This window comes from Carcharodon carcharias, chromosome 7, assembly GCF_017639515.1.
Source record: "Carcharodon carcharias isolate sCarCar2 chromosome 7, sCarCar2.pri, whole genome shotgun sequence".
Classification (NCBI taxonomy): Eukaryota; Metazoa; Chordata; class Chondrichthyes; order Lamniformes; family Lamnidae; genus Carcharodon; species Carcharodon carcharias.
The window spans coordinates 41664251-41678517 of record NC_054473.1 but is presented as its reverse complement, the minus strand read 5'-3'; the positions used below and the strand labels follow the sequence as shown (position 1 = coordinate 41678517).

At 38.5% G+C, this 14267-nt stretch overlaps 1 protein-coding gene across 3 annotated transcripts in view; it reads right to left on the bottom strand.

Moving 5' to 3' along the window:
• Positions 1–14267, bottom strand: part of pxk (PX domain containing serine/threonine kinase) — an 85623-nt gene that overhangs the window by 2578 nt on the left and 68778 nt on the right. For 2 of the 3 annotated variants that reach the window (XM_041190885.1, XM_041190886.1), the window contains 3 exons: positions 12360–12446; positions 11734–11809; positions 7720–7776 (listed from right to left, as the gene is read on the bottom strand). In XM_041190885.1, coding sequence (XP_041046819.1) covers positions 7720–7776; positions 11734–11809; positions 12360–12446 — 220 coding nt within the window. Of the gene's footprint in view, positions 1–2416; positions 2502–7719; positions 7777–11733; positions 11810–12359; positions 12447–14267 lie in introns of all 3 variants that reach the window. The other variant, XR_005943462.1, reaches the window with a different exon arrangement.

Sequence of the window (14267 nt, the reverse complement as noted above, 5' to 3'; positions counted from 1 at the left end):
TATATTAAGACATCTTATTAGCTATATTACTGGTGTAGATTTTTTTTAAACAATATTATATGATCCATTGTGCAAACAATGTTTGAAGTATTCAAGGAAAAACAAAATGGAACAACAACTGCACAGGAAGTGTTACATTTCTCAGTTGGATGCTGTGACGGGGAGGCAGTGTCTTTCCAGACTGTGTCTCATCCTTATGTATCTTATAATGGATCAGTGGTAAACATACTGGATGTAGCATTCAGGCATGTAGACAAAAGTCTCAAGTTTGAAGTAGGGTCTGTGCTGAATTAGCCATTGTGGGGTGTGTAATGATTTGAACAGAGCCAGGCAAAAATTGGCACTATTCAGTCACTACTGCTGGAAGTGCATAAGTGGATGTTGGCTGAAAATAAGATCAGGTTATGACCCCAGGTCATTCCCTTTTTTTTGCCAGTTAATCTCTCCTCCCTCAACCCTTACCCAAACATGTTATTTTTCATTACTTCTCTGCCTTCCTTCTCTCCCAGCAGCTTTCTCACACTTGAATTAACCATGGGTACTCTTGTACCAGAGTTTCTTTTTTACTGTTCTCCAACAAACCTACTGTAGCACCTGTCATGACCTTATCACCACCTGCCTCTCCTGCATTCACCACCATCTCGAGTGGATAAATTACCACTCCTTTCCACATATCCCTCCAAAACATCTGTTCACTTACAAATGAGGGTTTTGCCATCCATAACCTTGCTGCAAATGATCATATTAACAGCCTGGCTTGGATTATAACTTGACTCAGGTGGTGACGCCTTGATCATTTCTGAAGCCTCTGCAGTTAAAAATACTTACCACTGTCTAAATTGCTACAGTGGCACTTACTACGTGGCACCTTTTTTGAACATTCACCCTATTCCATCCTCTCATTTAGCCTTTAAATCCTTGTTGTCTACTGCCCCATTCCCAAATTTTTTCTAAGATATTCTTCCACTCCTCCATCAATTTTTACAAAATAAACTCCTCATCTTTGGCAACTTCAGTTTCATCTCAGCTCTCCCTGCCCTCTCTCCACTAAATCATCAGTGTCCCGTGCTCTCTAAAAACTCTCCTACCCATATTCACAGCTACCATCTTGAAGCTCAGATTAGTTATGTTCTTTCAATTCCCATGATCTCGATCAACAACAAGCGCATATCAAATCACTTCCTTATATCTCTCGCTGCTCAGATCTCCCACAGTCAACCCCCTTCCCAATAAACTCCTGAAAATTCAAATTCCCTTCCTGGCCTAATGCTAGCCGAATCATTGTTAATCGTTCTTTCACATGGCCCTTCATCCTTTCAAAACTACTGTCATCACCCACCCCCTTAAAACACAAACATCAATCTCTCTGCCCTTGTGTCTAACCATTGCCAGCCACCTTCTCCAAAATTCTTGCCGCCATCCAGACTTTACTTATTCCTCCTGCAATCAGCTTTACATCCCTTGGCACAGCACCAGATCAGCCCTATTGAAAGTCATGAATGCTACTGCTTGGTGGTCAACCCCAAGCTGAGCTTCCAACCATAGCCTCTCCATCAACAATTTGTACCTCTGTGATATCATACACTTCTGCTCATGCCTCAGCCATTTACTGCTGAAGCCTTCTTGCATGTCTTTGTTATTTCTAGACTCAGTAATCCAATGTCTAGTTACACTTTAAGCCTATATTCTCTAAACTTCAGCTCATCCAAAGCTCTGTGGCATGCATCCTATTCCACACCAAATCCTGCTTGCTCTTCTCTGTTCCTGCTGATCTACATTGGCTCGCAGTCCAAAGTTTTTAACCTTACGTTTAAATCTTTCCATGGCCTCACTCCTTCCTATCTTTTTAATTGCCTCTAGCCCTACAAACCCCTCCAAATACTGTTTCTTTGAAACCAGCCTCCTGTGCAGCTTCCTTCCCTTCTTCACACCAATGTGGCCATGGTTTCAGAAAGCAAGGCACTGCATTATGAAATTCCCTTTCTAAACCCAATCTGTTTCTCTACCTCCCTCACTTCCTTTCAGGCCTTCCTTAAACCCCATCTTCTGGTCACCCCTCCGAGCCTTTTTGGTCAAGGCACTCATTTTTCCTTACACATCTGAAGCACCCTGGGATATTTTCTGTGTTAAAGCCACCATATTATTGCAAGTTGCTGTTGTTAGTACTCACTGTATAAGCTCAAACGAAGAACTGCTACTCAGGAAGAGCCACGGGAAGGTTATGAGACCCCGGAACTGTATCTGAGCATGAGTTATTGCTTTCAAAACAGTGGGTAAAGGCAAGAAAATCAGGAGAAATAGAACAGACATACAAGAATCTCATAGCCAGGAGTTCAATTATATAATTATCTGCTTAAAAAAAAATTTCCATCCCCCACCAAGAGCGATTGCAATTGTTAAGAGCAAACTGATTCACCTTGACGACTGTGACCTCTTTCTGCAACCTTAAGTTTTAGGGTGGTCTACATTACCCCAAAGTCAGGCTCAAAATGGTGTGTGCTCTACAGCAAAGACAGCATAGAAAGAAAGAAGCAATAAGTCATTACCAAAAGGCATTCTGGACAATATACAAAATACAAATCATGACTTTCAGACAGCTGATAGACACATTAAAGATAAAAGATACACAATTACTTATTACAAATAGTGTCATACAGTTCTGATGTCTTTTTACTCACTCATGGGATGCGGACATTGCTGGCTAGGCCAGCAATTGCCCGTCCCTAATTGCCCTTGAGAAACTGAGTGGCTCGCTAGGCCCTTTCAGAGGGCATTTAACAGTCAACTATCACATACTACCACAACTTTAAAAACAATGTGTTCTTAAAGCCAGAAAACATAATTTGAAAAAAAAAAGCAAAATACTATGGATGCTGTAAATCTGAAATAAAAACAGAGTACTGGAAACGCTCAGCAAGTCAAGCAGCATATGTGGAGAGAGAAACAGAGTTAACATTTCAGGTTGATGACCTTTTATTCTGATGAAAGGTCTTTTACCTGAAACGTTAACTGTATTTCCCTCTCCACAAATGCTGCCTGACCTGCTGAGTATTACCAGTATTTTGTTTATATTCCAGCAAGTAATGTCACCTTCAGAAATGAAATGAAGAAAACCAGAAGAAAAGGGACAAACAAAACATTTGCACACATAAAAACAAATAATGAAGTAATACCCTGTCATATACAATTCCCCACAACACTGCCATAATCCCAATTCTAGAACATCAAAGTTAACAGCCGAGAATATACTCGCTTCCTAGTTTAACAAAACTGCTCTCCCCAGTCCCAGTGGCTCCAGTATCTGGGTGCTATGATCCTCCACCTATAACTCTAGATTCACAAAAGGTGAAACTTCCACTTCCCCTGCAAAAATCAGCTGGATAATAGTGTCACTAAGGTCTTCTGGCCACTTAATCTCTTTTCGCCCAAAACGTTTGAGATAATGTATATTGAAAATGCCTCCCTCAAAATACAGTAAGCTTGGATATAAAACACTTCAGCCTACTGTCAACCATTCATGATATTCGTGTTCAACGGTTACATAAAAACTGCATCAACTAGCATCTATTCATATTCCATTTACACAGTACAGATCTAATGTAAAATATATGAGTAGATTGAAGAAACAGTACAAACCAATGGGATGGAACTGTCTGATAACCCAAGAAAAATAAGTTGCATAGTAGTCACCCGATATTAGATTATAGAACACATTAGGTTTCTCATTTTTAATACTGCATGCAGAGACTCCTAGCAAGCCAAATTGATTTTTAAAAAGCTACTAGAAAGGAAAAGCAATTAGAAGATGGGGAAAAGGAAGCTAATGCATTGTTTAGAATTTGCTACAGTCAGATTTTCGGAAGTTATAGGTTTGCTGAAAAAATTGTGCCAATAGGATTACATGAAGCGAAACCTTATCTTTTTACCACTAAGAATGGTGGACAGAAAATGTAACTGCAGTAATTACAATTATCATGATTTCAACATGACTGTGAAAATTCCATTAAACCCCAAGGACTATATTAATGCTTTAATATTGGAGTGTGACCATTAAACTTAACTGTTTGAATACCTAAACAAAATCTCAGGATACGACATTAAAATTAGCTTTGTATTCCTGAATGGTAGACAAAATATTTCACTTATTGGTTATTTGAAATTCTTATTTTCAAACAATAACAAAATATCAGCAATGAAGGTAAATAATTGAGAAATTTTCTTTTTAGCAGGGCAATATGGTGGATTCATGCTTTGTGAAATGGTAGGACAATGCAGGAGTTCACACCATTTTCAGAACACAACACATTCTCTAATCAAAGCTCTGTCATAAGGCAAGACACAGAAGAGAGACCAGATTACTCACCCTGGGCTATTGTCAATAACAATGCATTGATATAGGTCCTTTATTATAGAAAAAAATCGCAAGATGCTTCAAGAAGGTGTAGTCACAAAAAAGGATGCCAAACCAGAGGGCGGGGCAGGACAAAAGCTTAGTCAAAAAGGTGGATTTTAAAAAGGATATTAAAAAGAGGAGTGGGCAGTGGAGAAATTCAAGGTTGAACAGGACATCAAGATTGTGAAAAGCCTGGTTCAAAAGTAACTGGGGAGGCGGGTGAAACAAGGGTACTATGTTTCTGGCAAGAACTAAAGACTACAACTTCGGCCTTCCCAATGTTTAATTTGAGGAAATTGCAACTCATCCAATACTGGATGTTAGGCAAGCAATCTGACAGCATAGAGGCAGTGGAGGGGCCAAGAGAGGTGGTAGAAAGGTAAAACTGGGTGTCATCAGAATATGTGTGAAAGCTGACTCAGGTTTGCAGATGGTATCACCGATTGAATGCCAATGAGGAAGAGAGCAGTCCAAGGTTAGGTCTTTGGGGGACTTCAAAAGGTAAAAGAGATGCGGCCGTTGCTGAAATTCTCTGGTTTTGATTGGGTATAAAAGCGGATCCAAGCAAAGACCGAGCTGGACAATGGAGAAGAGCTGTTGCAGGACCATGCTTAATCATATCTTAGGCTACAGAGGTTGAGGGAGGATAATGTACCACAGTCAAACAGTGTGTCATTTTTGAGGGTTGATTAGGGCCATTTCAGTGTAATGGCAGAAACAGAAACCTGATCGGAGAGATTCAAACATAATGTGGGAAAAATGAACACAGATTTGGGAGGTGCAACATATTCTCATACATATCTTTGTCAGTCCAATAATACAATGACAGTTACTTCACTGCCTGCCATTGTAATGGCAGAAGATTTGCTACTAAGTAGTTGGAATTTATTTTAAAGTTCAGAGGTCTTGATATTGTCAAAGGTGTATTTTTTTACATTTGTACACAGGAGGGCCTAACAAGTAGATATGATTAGGTGCAAGGGTGATAAAATTAGCCTCTAGCAACTACTGAGAGCACATGACGACTTGGAGAATTTGTACTAGGTTTTACTACCAACAGACAGAGCGATTCTTTACCATGATGGAATCCATGTTGTAACAACTAATTCAGTGACTATTAATTAATGCTGCATAACTTCTGTGTACAAGGTACAAAAGTTGCAGAGATGGAAGAAGCAGTGCAAAATGTTGTTGCTGGTCTCCCATTCATAAAAGGAAGTGCAGCAGCTTTGCTGTTCCAGACATAAATGTGTAGTTCTGTCTCAACAGAATGCCTATTGTAGTTAAGAAACAATTTTTTTGTGTAATAGTCAATTTAGCAACGTAAGTTGACCAGAAACTGAACTGGGCCGGTCATAAGGTGGTTACAAGAGCAGATCAGAGGCTGGGAGTTCTGTGGTAAGTAACTTACCTCTTGACTCCCTAAAGCCTGTCCAACATCTATCTACAAGGCACAAGTCAGAAGTCAGGAGAGTGATGGAGTGCTCTCCAGATGAGCGCCACTCCAACAACACTCAAGCAGCTCGACACCATCCACAAGAAAGCAGCCCACTTGATCTGTGCCTCATCCACCACCTTAAATATTCACTCCCTTCAACACCAACTAAGAATGGCAGCAGTGTGTACCATCTACAAGATGCACTGCAGCAACTTGCTAGGCCTCCTTCAACAGCACCTTCCAAACCCACAACTTCTACCACCTAGAATAACAATGGCAGCAGACACATGGGAAAACTACTATCTGCAAGTCACACACCATCTTATCTTGGAACTATATTGCCATTTCTTCACTGTCACTGGGTCAAAATCCTGGAACTGCCTAACAGCACTGTGGCTTTACATATACTACATGGGCTGCAGCAGTTCAAGAAGGTGTCTCATTGATAAATGGAAGCTATTACCTCAGTTTGAAAAGAAATCATAAGTTAATAAACTTGCAATAAATTTTCAAACCTTGAAATTGCTATCTTGTGTACTTACCCAAAGAGCTGCACACAAGCATTTGTTTCCCCTTCATCATTATCTTCATTATTTCTTTTACCTCATATTTTTCTAGGTTCAAACTGCTTCCAGTCTGAGCAGCTCTGGTTTAGTTAAAAACTTGTCAACGGAAAGCCAATTATGCTGTTTTACTCAACTAAGTTGAAGGTGCTGAAAAATCTGCAAAGTTGGTGTATTTGAATTTGGCAGAATTGGTGTCCTTAAAATTGTTCATTCATTAGTAGGTATATCCCAAGTTGACCAACGAGAAAGCAATGTTGAAAGGAGACCTTTTCAAAAAGATTGCCCCTTCCCACCAAACATAACAACTGAAGTAAGCTAATCAGCCTCACAAACATGTTGTGCCATTCAACTAGATCATGGCTGATCTGTATTTTAACTTCACTTATCCATCTTTGTCACATATCCCTTCATACCCTAACCAAAAATCTATCAATCTCAGTCCTGAAAAATTCAATTTACCCAGCCTCTACAGCTTTCTAGGGAAGGAGTTCCAGATTTTCACTCCCCTTCCGTGAGTAAACACTTCCTGATTTCACTCCTAAATTAATTTCTTTTGTTCCAGAATCCCCACCAGAGGAAGTTGTTTCTCTCAATTGAGCACCATTATCATTTTAAACACTCCTCAAACCTTCTAAACTAAAGGGAGCACAAACCAAGTTTACATAACCTGTCCTCATGATTTAATCCTTTAAGTCCTGGTTTCATCCTGGTGAATCTGTGCTGTATAAGTTTCCATAAAATACTGATTAATCCTGAATAAAACCTTATGCACTTTAAAACAAGAAAAAGAGAGGGAGAGAAAAATAGCATGAATGAGCCCCAGAACCCAGCTCCCTAATTCCAATGGCTCATCTTCCTATTAACGCTGCTTGGTGTTAAATAATAAATTTGCATAATAAATTAAGCTCCAAATTAAGTTCACTACTATAAAGGTGGTAAGGTAAATTAGCAGTTGCTTCTTAGTTACCCCTGAAGGCAATTATGATCGAAAAACAACTTCCTTCTTCTTTAGCAATGCAATCCACAACAAATGTTTTAATTACTATGTTGATTACTCAATTATTAATACAACAAAAAGAAAAATAATTTAGATAACATGTTTTTGTTCTAGGTGAGGAAATTCTACTATAATTTTATTATAGCAAACATTCAAACAACATTTTAACGTCTTTAACTTCAACCCTTAGCTGAGCTGATGATGTTGAGCTTGGATTTCCAATAAAAAAGTTCATATCTTGTTAAATAGATTATCTTAACATACAGTAACTATTAATAACATGATTAAACTTCTCACATTCATGTTAAGAAACACTTTTACCTACCAGTTGATGGAGGAGTAGGTGAAGATGGTGATGTTAGAGGAGAACTAGCACCAGAGCCTGAAGTGAAAGATATAGTTGTAAGTGAATGAATATATATCTGTTGTTTACATAGCACATTGAGAAAATAAATATTTTGATCTGCAATAAATTTACAAAATGCTGAAGGAACCACCAAAGGGGTCAGCAATCTAGCTTTTCCTTAAATTTCAGGAACATTCCTCCCCATGTTCCACAATGCTACAAATCAGTATAGTGGTCAATTTTGTCTGAGGGGAGGTACTATTTTCTATTTTGTGTCCTTTGTAGTTCATTTGTGTCATATTCATAGCGTCTACAAGGCAGAAATCTATGCAGATAAAATATTTGACTTCGTGTTGACTGATGCTTGTAAGATCCATTTGATCAGTAATAAATAAGGTCTACTAAAAATTTTATTAATTACCAACCGCAAATAAAACAAAAGCTTTATTCAACAGTTGATGCCTATATTGTCATCAAATGACTTTCTTTGAATCAGAATCTATTCCTATCACCCATCCTATGTCACCATGTGCTACACACGTTAACTTCTGGGCAATATGTAATCTACAAAAATAAAGATGAACAGTAACAGTTTCTTTTATCTTCATCTTTTCTTGTCTCTTTGCTTTTCACACATATCTATAGGTCATAGCCTTTGTTTAATAAGTAAAATTATGGACTTTGAATTAGAACAACTAAATCTCATTCATGGAGAATTTTAAGATCGGGTATTTTTCGTCTTTTTGCTCCCCCTAAAAGAAATCATTTTTAAAGATGTACTGAAGAAAAAAATATGAACAAACCCTCAATGAATATCTTAAATATCAATACCTTGAGTGCCAGCTGTGGCTCACTTGGTAACACTCTCATCTCAGAAGATTATGGGGTTAAGTCCCACTCTGGGATTTGAGCACAACAATAAAGGCTGACACTCCAGTGCAGTACTGAGGGAGTGCTGCACTGTCAGAAATGCCATCTTTCAGATTGGACATTAAACTGTGGCCCTGCCTACACCCACAAGTGGACATAAAAGATCCCTCACAACTATTTTGAAAAGCAGTGTGTGTCCTGGTGTTCAGGGCACTACCTATCCCTCAATCAAAATCACTAACATATATTTATCTGGTCATTATTACATTGTTGCTTAGGGGAGTTTGATGTGCATAAATTGGCTGCCACGCTTCCTACATTTACAACAGTGACTACGCTTCAAAAGTACTTCATTTGCTGAAAAGTACTCTGGAAACCCTCAGGTTATGACAGGCAACAGAAATGCAAGTTCTTCTTTAAATTCACAAAATATTAGAAATACATTCTTAAATTTTACTGAATTAAACCGTGGTACTATTCACACAACAAATTGGTTACTGAATATTAACAATTATGAACATAAGTAGGAGGAGCAGCAGTAATCCACATGGCCCATTGAGCCTGCTCCACCATTCAATATGATCATGGCTGATCTTGAGCGTTAACTTCATTTCCCGACCCGCTCCCCATATCCCTTGATACCCTGAGACACCAAAAATCTGTCTATCTCAGCCATAAATATATTCAACAATGGAGCATCCACAACCCTCTGGGGTAGAGAATTCCAATGGTTCACAACCCTTTGAGCAAAGCAATTTCTCTACATCTCAGTCCTAAATGATCGGCCCCTTATCCTGAGACTGTGCCCCTGTGTTTTAGATTCCCCGACCAATGGAAACAGTCTCTCAGCATCCACCCTATCAAGCCCCTTCAAAATTTTGTAGGTTTCAATGACATCACTTCTCATTCTTCTAAACCCCAGAGAATATAACCCGAATTCACTCAGCCTTTCATCAAAGGACAACACTTCATCCCAGGTACCAATTTAGTGAATCTTCACTGTACCGCCTCCAGTGCAAGTATATCCTTTGTTAAATGTGGAGACCTAAACTGCACACAGAATTCCGGATGTGGTCTCACCAAAACCCTGTACAATTGTAGCAAAACTTCTTTAGTCTTGTATTCCAATCTCCTTGCAGTAAAGGGCAACATGCTATTTGCCTTCCTAATTGCTTGCTAAAGCTGCATGCTACCTTTCTGCATTCCTTTTAAGAGCACACCCAAGTCTCTTTTAACATCAACACTTACAAGTTTCTCACCTTTTAAAAAAAAACTCTGCTTTTCTATTCTTGTGACCAAAGTGAATAACTTCACACTTCCCTATTTTGTACTCCATCTGCCTTCTTGTTGCACACTCACCTAACCTGTTTATATCTCTTTCCAGCCTCTGTGCCCTCCCTGCAGGTTACCTTTCCACCCAGCTTGGCAGCATCTTCAAACTTAGATACATTACTCCCTGACTCTTCATCTAAGTCATCAATATAGATTGTAAATAGCCAAGGCTTTTTACACTGATCCTTGTGGCATTCCGCAATTCACTGCCTGCCAACATGAAAAAGTGTTGTTTATACCCACTCTTTATTTTCTATCGTTAATCAATTCTCTGTCCATTAAACATAAAAAGTTTCAAGTCCAAAACAAGAAGCACACAACAGGAAACTGGGCAACAGTATTTGAGAAACTGGTCACTTCAACACTTACACAACTCATTGGTGCTTGAACTTGTGTGCTCCCGTGCAGCTACAACTTAGTAAAAAATTCTGATGGTTCAACAAATGTAGTCAATGATCTTTTGAGAAATTTGTCCAGAGAAAAAATTGGCAGGAAGAAATATTCAGTTCTTCGAGATTTCCTTCTGCCAATAGTGCTTCCTCTTACAGTCAGGGCAGTGGGACAAATTTGCCTACACCAGTTTTCTTCTTTCCATTCATGAATGGCTGGCAAAGGATCAGGACCGGCACTAATAATATATACTCCTGCCTGGAACAGGACATTACAATGATGTACTACACAACATCAAAAGCAATGACAAAAAAATATATATCTACCCAGTCATGACAGACTAGTCCACATCAGTAACAAATGAGTGATGCATTAGGCTATTACATTGACCTCTCATTCAAATCCCTGCAATTCCGCAATCAAAGTTGGAATCTAGCCCAGATTAATGACAAGACGACTTCCTCTGTCTGCTTGTGAGTGGGGGGAAATAACACAAAATGAGTTTGGGTTGTCCCATCCAAATTCCTAATGGATGTGGTCTCACAGCACAAAATTTCCCTTAAATTAAACTAACGGAAATGTGACATTGATATAGGGCTTGTTACTGACTGCACAGCTGATGTCTATTAATAGGAAAAATAAGAACAGTTTTACTATGCTGCTGACCAGGCTATAGCTGACTTGGAATGCTTAAAATAAGAATGTTTTCCATGGCTCACACTGCCATCCTTTAAGTTGATTCCCCAGAAAATTCCCTGCCCTGCCCCACCCCCTTCAAAAAAAAGTTAACTGAAATCTGACACTGTAATTTTAATGTGATCTTCTAAATCCATCCTCACCAACGCCTTTGGGGTGCTCCTTGCACTATTTTAATGTTCTACTTACCTTACTACCCAAGTGCAACAAATAGTGCCATCTGACAACTGTCATGTTACATACAGTGAATATACTGGTGCTGAAGATCTCAGGTGAACCCAAAACAGCTTGTCTACATGGTTTATAAAACCTGGCATCATATTCTTTAACTCTATTGAACAAGTCCACCAGTCTGGAAAAACCTATTTCTTCTTCTGAAAAATACAATTTCATCATTCACTAGAATTCTGGCATATTATTTCACTTCTAGATGTTATACTGCATTGCCAGTCTCTATCTTTTGAGAAAGGATCCTCACTTTGGTTAGTAGGCAACATGCATCGAGAATGAGCTGCTCTGTATGCAGATTTTGCAGTTAATTGAAGCCAATGTAGACAGTTGCTCCATTTGAAAATTATCTTAAGAGATTAATTGGAGAAATCTCCAGGTTTTTTTAACTATTGAAAATAACTCCTGAATAGAGATCTTTCTAGAATAAACTTGAACTGATTACCAGATATAGTTTCAATTTTAGAAAAAGCCTACCAGAATTTATATTGTTTGAGTTGCTGTTTTTAGTTGAGATATCCGCTTCATTCTCAGTGACAGACTGCTTTGACTTCTGCTTGTAAGAAAAAGCATTTTTTTAATTAAAAAAATGCAAAACACCAATGTAGTACAGCCATACCATACTTCATTCATGCAACCAGAGAAACAGCAAACTTCACTATATCATGCACTGCTCATTAAAAATGAACATGCAGTAAAGCAGATGAAAATATCTTATACAGATCGCTGCAAATTAATTCAAAAAGCTAAAAGACAATAAAACAAGGTAACTAGACCTCTATTGAATCAATTTTTGTTACCTTGGCTTGCTATAATAAAAGAACAGAAGAATTTCATTATTTAAGAAACAAAGCCACAGCTTTATGGAGTATTAGGGTTAAAATTGCACAATATAATTAAACATTTATATAAAAACAAAACATGAAATATAATTTTTACTAAAGAATGACATCCCATCATTGTCTTATTTATAATTCTAATAAACAAAATATAGATTCTAAAACTTCTCTTAGCAAGGTGTCCAGTTCAAATGATATTTTTACCAAAACATATATAATTCTATAACTGGGACACTAATTAAAATCTTATTAGAATTGATTTACCTTTCGTGCTAAAATCTTCCTCCTCTTCTTCTCTTCCTCTGATCCATGATGAGACTGTGCCCTTGTGAGCCTTTTGTGCCGATGAATCTTTTGGGATAAAGCCAAATGGAAAATTTAGTTCTTGGCAGCATTAAAATTTTAGGTAGAGTGTTCTAAAAATGTTACACCAGTTTGTGACTGATCCACTGACAGATGCAAAACATGCTATTAACACTTTCTGCTATCAAATGAAATGGTTGGAAAGATTTCAACAACCTTCGCCCTGCCTTAAGAGGATGGTAGGTAAATTGAAATTTACATAGTCAACTTACTGCCTCATTCCAGCTCAGTCATCACTTGAGCCTTCTGCTGGCTCCTGCATCATCTAAATCAGATGGGATCCTCAATCTATGCAAATCAGGGTCCTATGACACACACAGGGTCCTGTAGCTATGTGAACCTACTGCACAGGTGTATGCCACAAATGCTGTGCTCAGTAAAACTTGGCAGTCAAGAGAAAGAGGCCTAAAAAGGCAAGCATAAGTTATTTCAATGAGGGCAGAGCTACTCCTCCAGGCTCCTCCCCTGTGCTACCATCTGCCCACCCAGCCTCACCTACCTGCCAATTGGGTCAGCACTCTATTGTGCCCGGTCAGACCTAGCGATCTGTAGCAGGACACCTGGTTGGAGCTTGCATTATGTTAGGAGCACGCTAGTAAGACTCAGCCCACAAAATACATCAGGCCTCTCAGCAAAAGGCCCGCTCTGACAGCTAGCCACCTGATGGTTGATATTTATCCTGCTACATTTAGGCAAAACAGCTATTCTTCAAAACATGCAGAAGTATTTGTAAATCCATTTACAATACAGAAAATGGAAGCCTAACATTTTCTTCCTCGCTCATTGCTTTCCTTTACCCCTCCTTTCCTAAAGGCAGTGATTCTTGCTGGGTTATGGTTCTATGGGTGCCAGCCAGCCATTCGTTTTGAATGAATTTAAACAACGAAAGGTGGCAGACTTTTCAATTATGGTGAAGCAAGCCTAATCCAGTCCTCAACTCATCAACATGCACTTTCCAGCAATAACATTCAAGACTAGGAACTCTAGCTGATTGTTCCCCTTTCTGGCCCAAAGACAGAGACCAGTTTAAGCATCTTTACATCTGGTTTTGCCAAGTTGGTTTATATTATTGTCTATAAATATTCTCTATTTACTCAGGAGTAATTGAAAGTGCAAAAATGGATGTTTAAAGCAAATTAGAAACTTCCCAGACATGGTAAGCTTCTGAGCATTTCTTCAGTATTCCTACATGAAGTGAAGATCAAAAAGATAAATCCCACTATTGATTAACAATCTTTGGTTGTGGGTGCTACCCAAGCTGTTGAATAACATCTATTAGCAATTTTCAGAAAATAAATGTGCCCATTCTAAAAGTGATCTTTCACTAAATAGATTAAATCCATTGCAAACCTATCAAATTATCAACACTAAAAACTAACCACAGAAATCCAAAATGCTACTGCTGCAATTTACAGCCAAAACCTACTCCAAAGCACCTAGTATAATCAGGAATATTTTCTGCTCCAATCACACACCACAGATGTTTGAAATAAAGGAATGCTCATCTTGATATTTTTATCACTTTAGATATGGATTGTAAAATCAGAGATTCACATGACATTGTTTCAAACAGCATGATGCAAATATCAGATTACCTATAATTCTGGACAACAATCTGATGCATATTACTCTTGGCACAGGGACTGACTCAGCCAGAAAGAAACCTGATGTCACTTGCAGTCTAAAGATGCAATAAAATTTGACCCAGTCAGGCCAAGGACATCACTGCCAATCTGATGCCCTTTAACAACCATCTCCCCAAAAAATCTGAAAACAGCAAAAAAAAAGTACAGATACAATCAAAACATT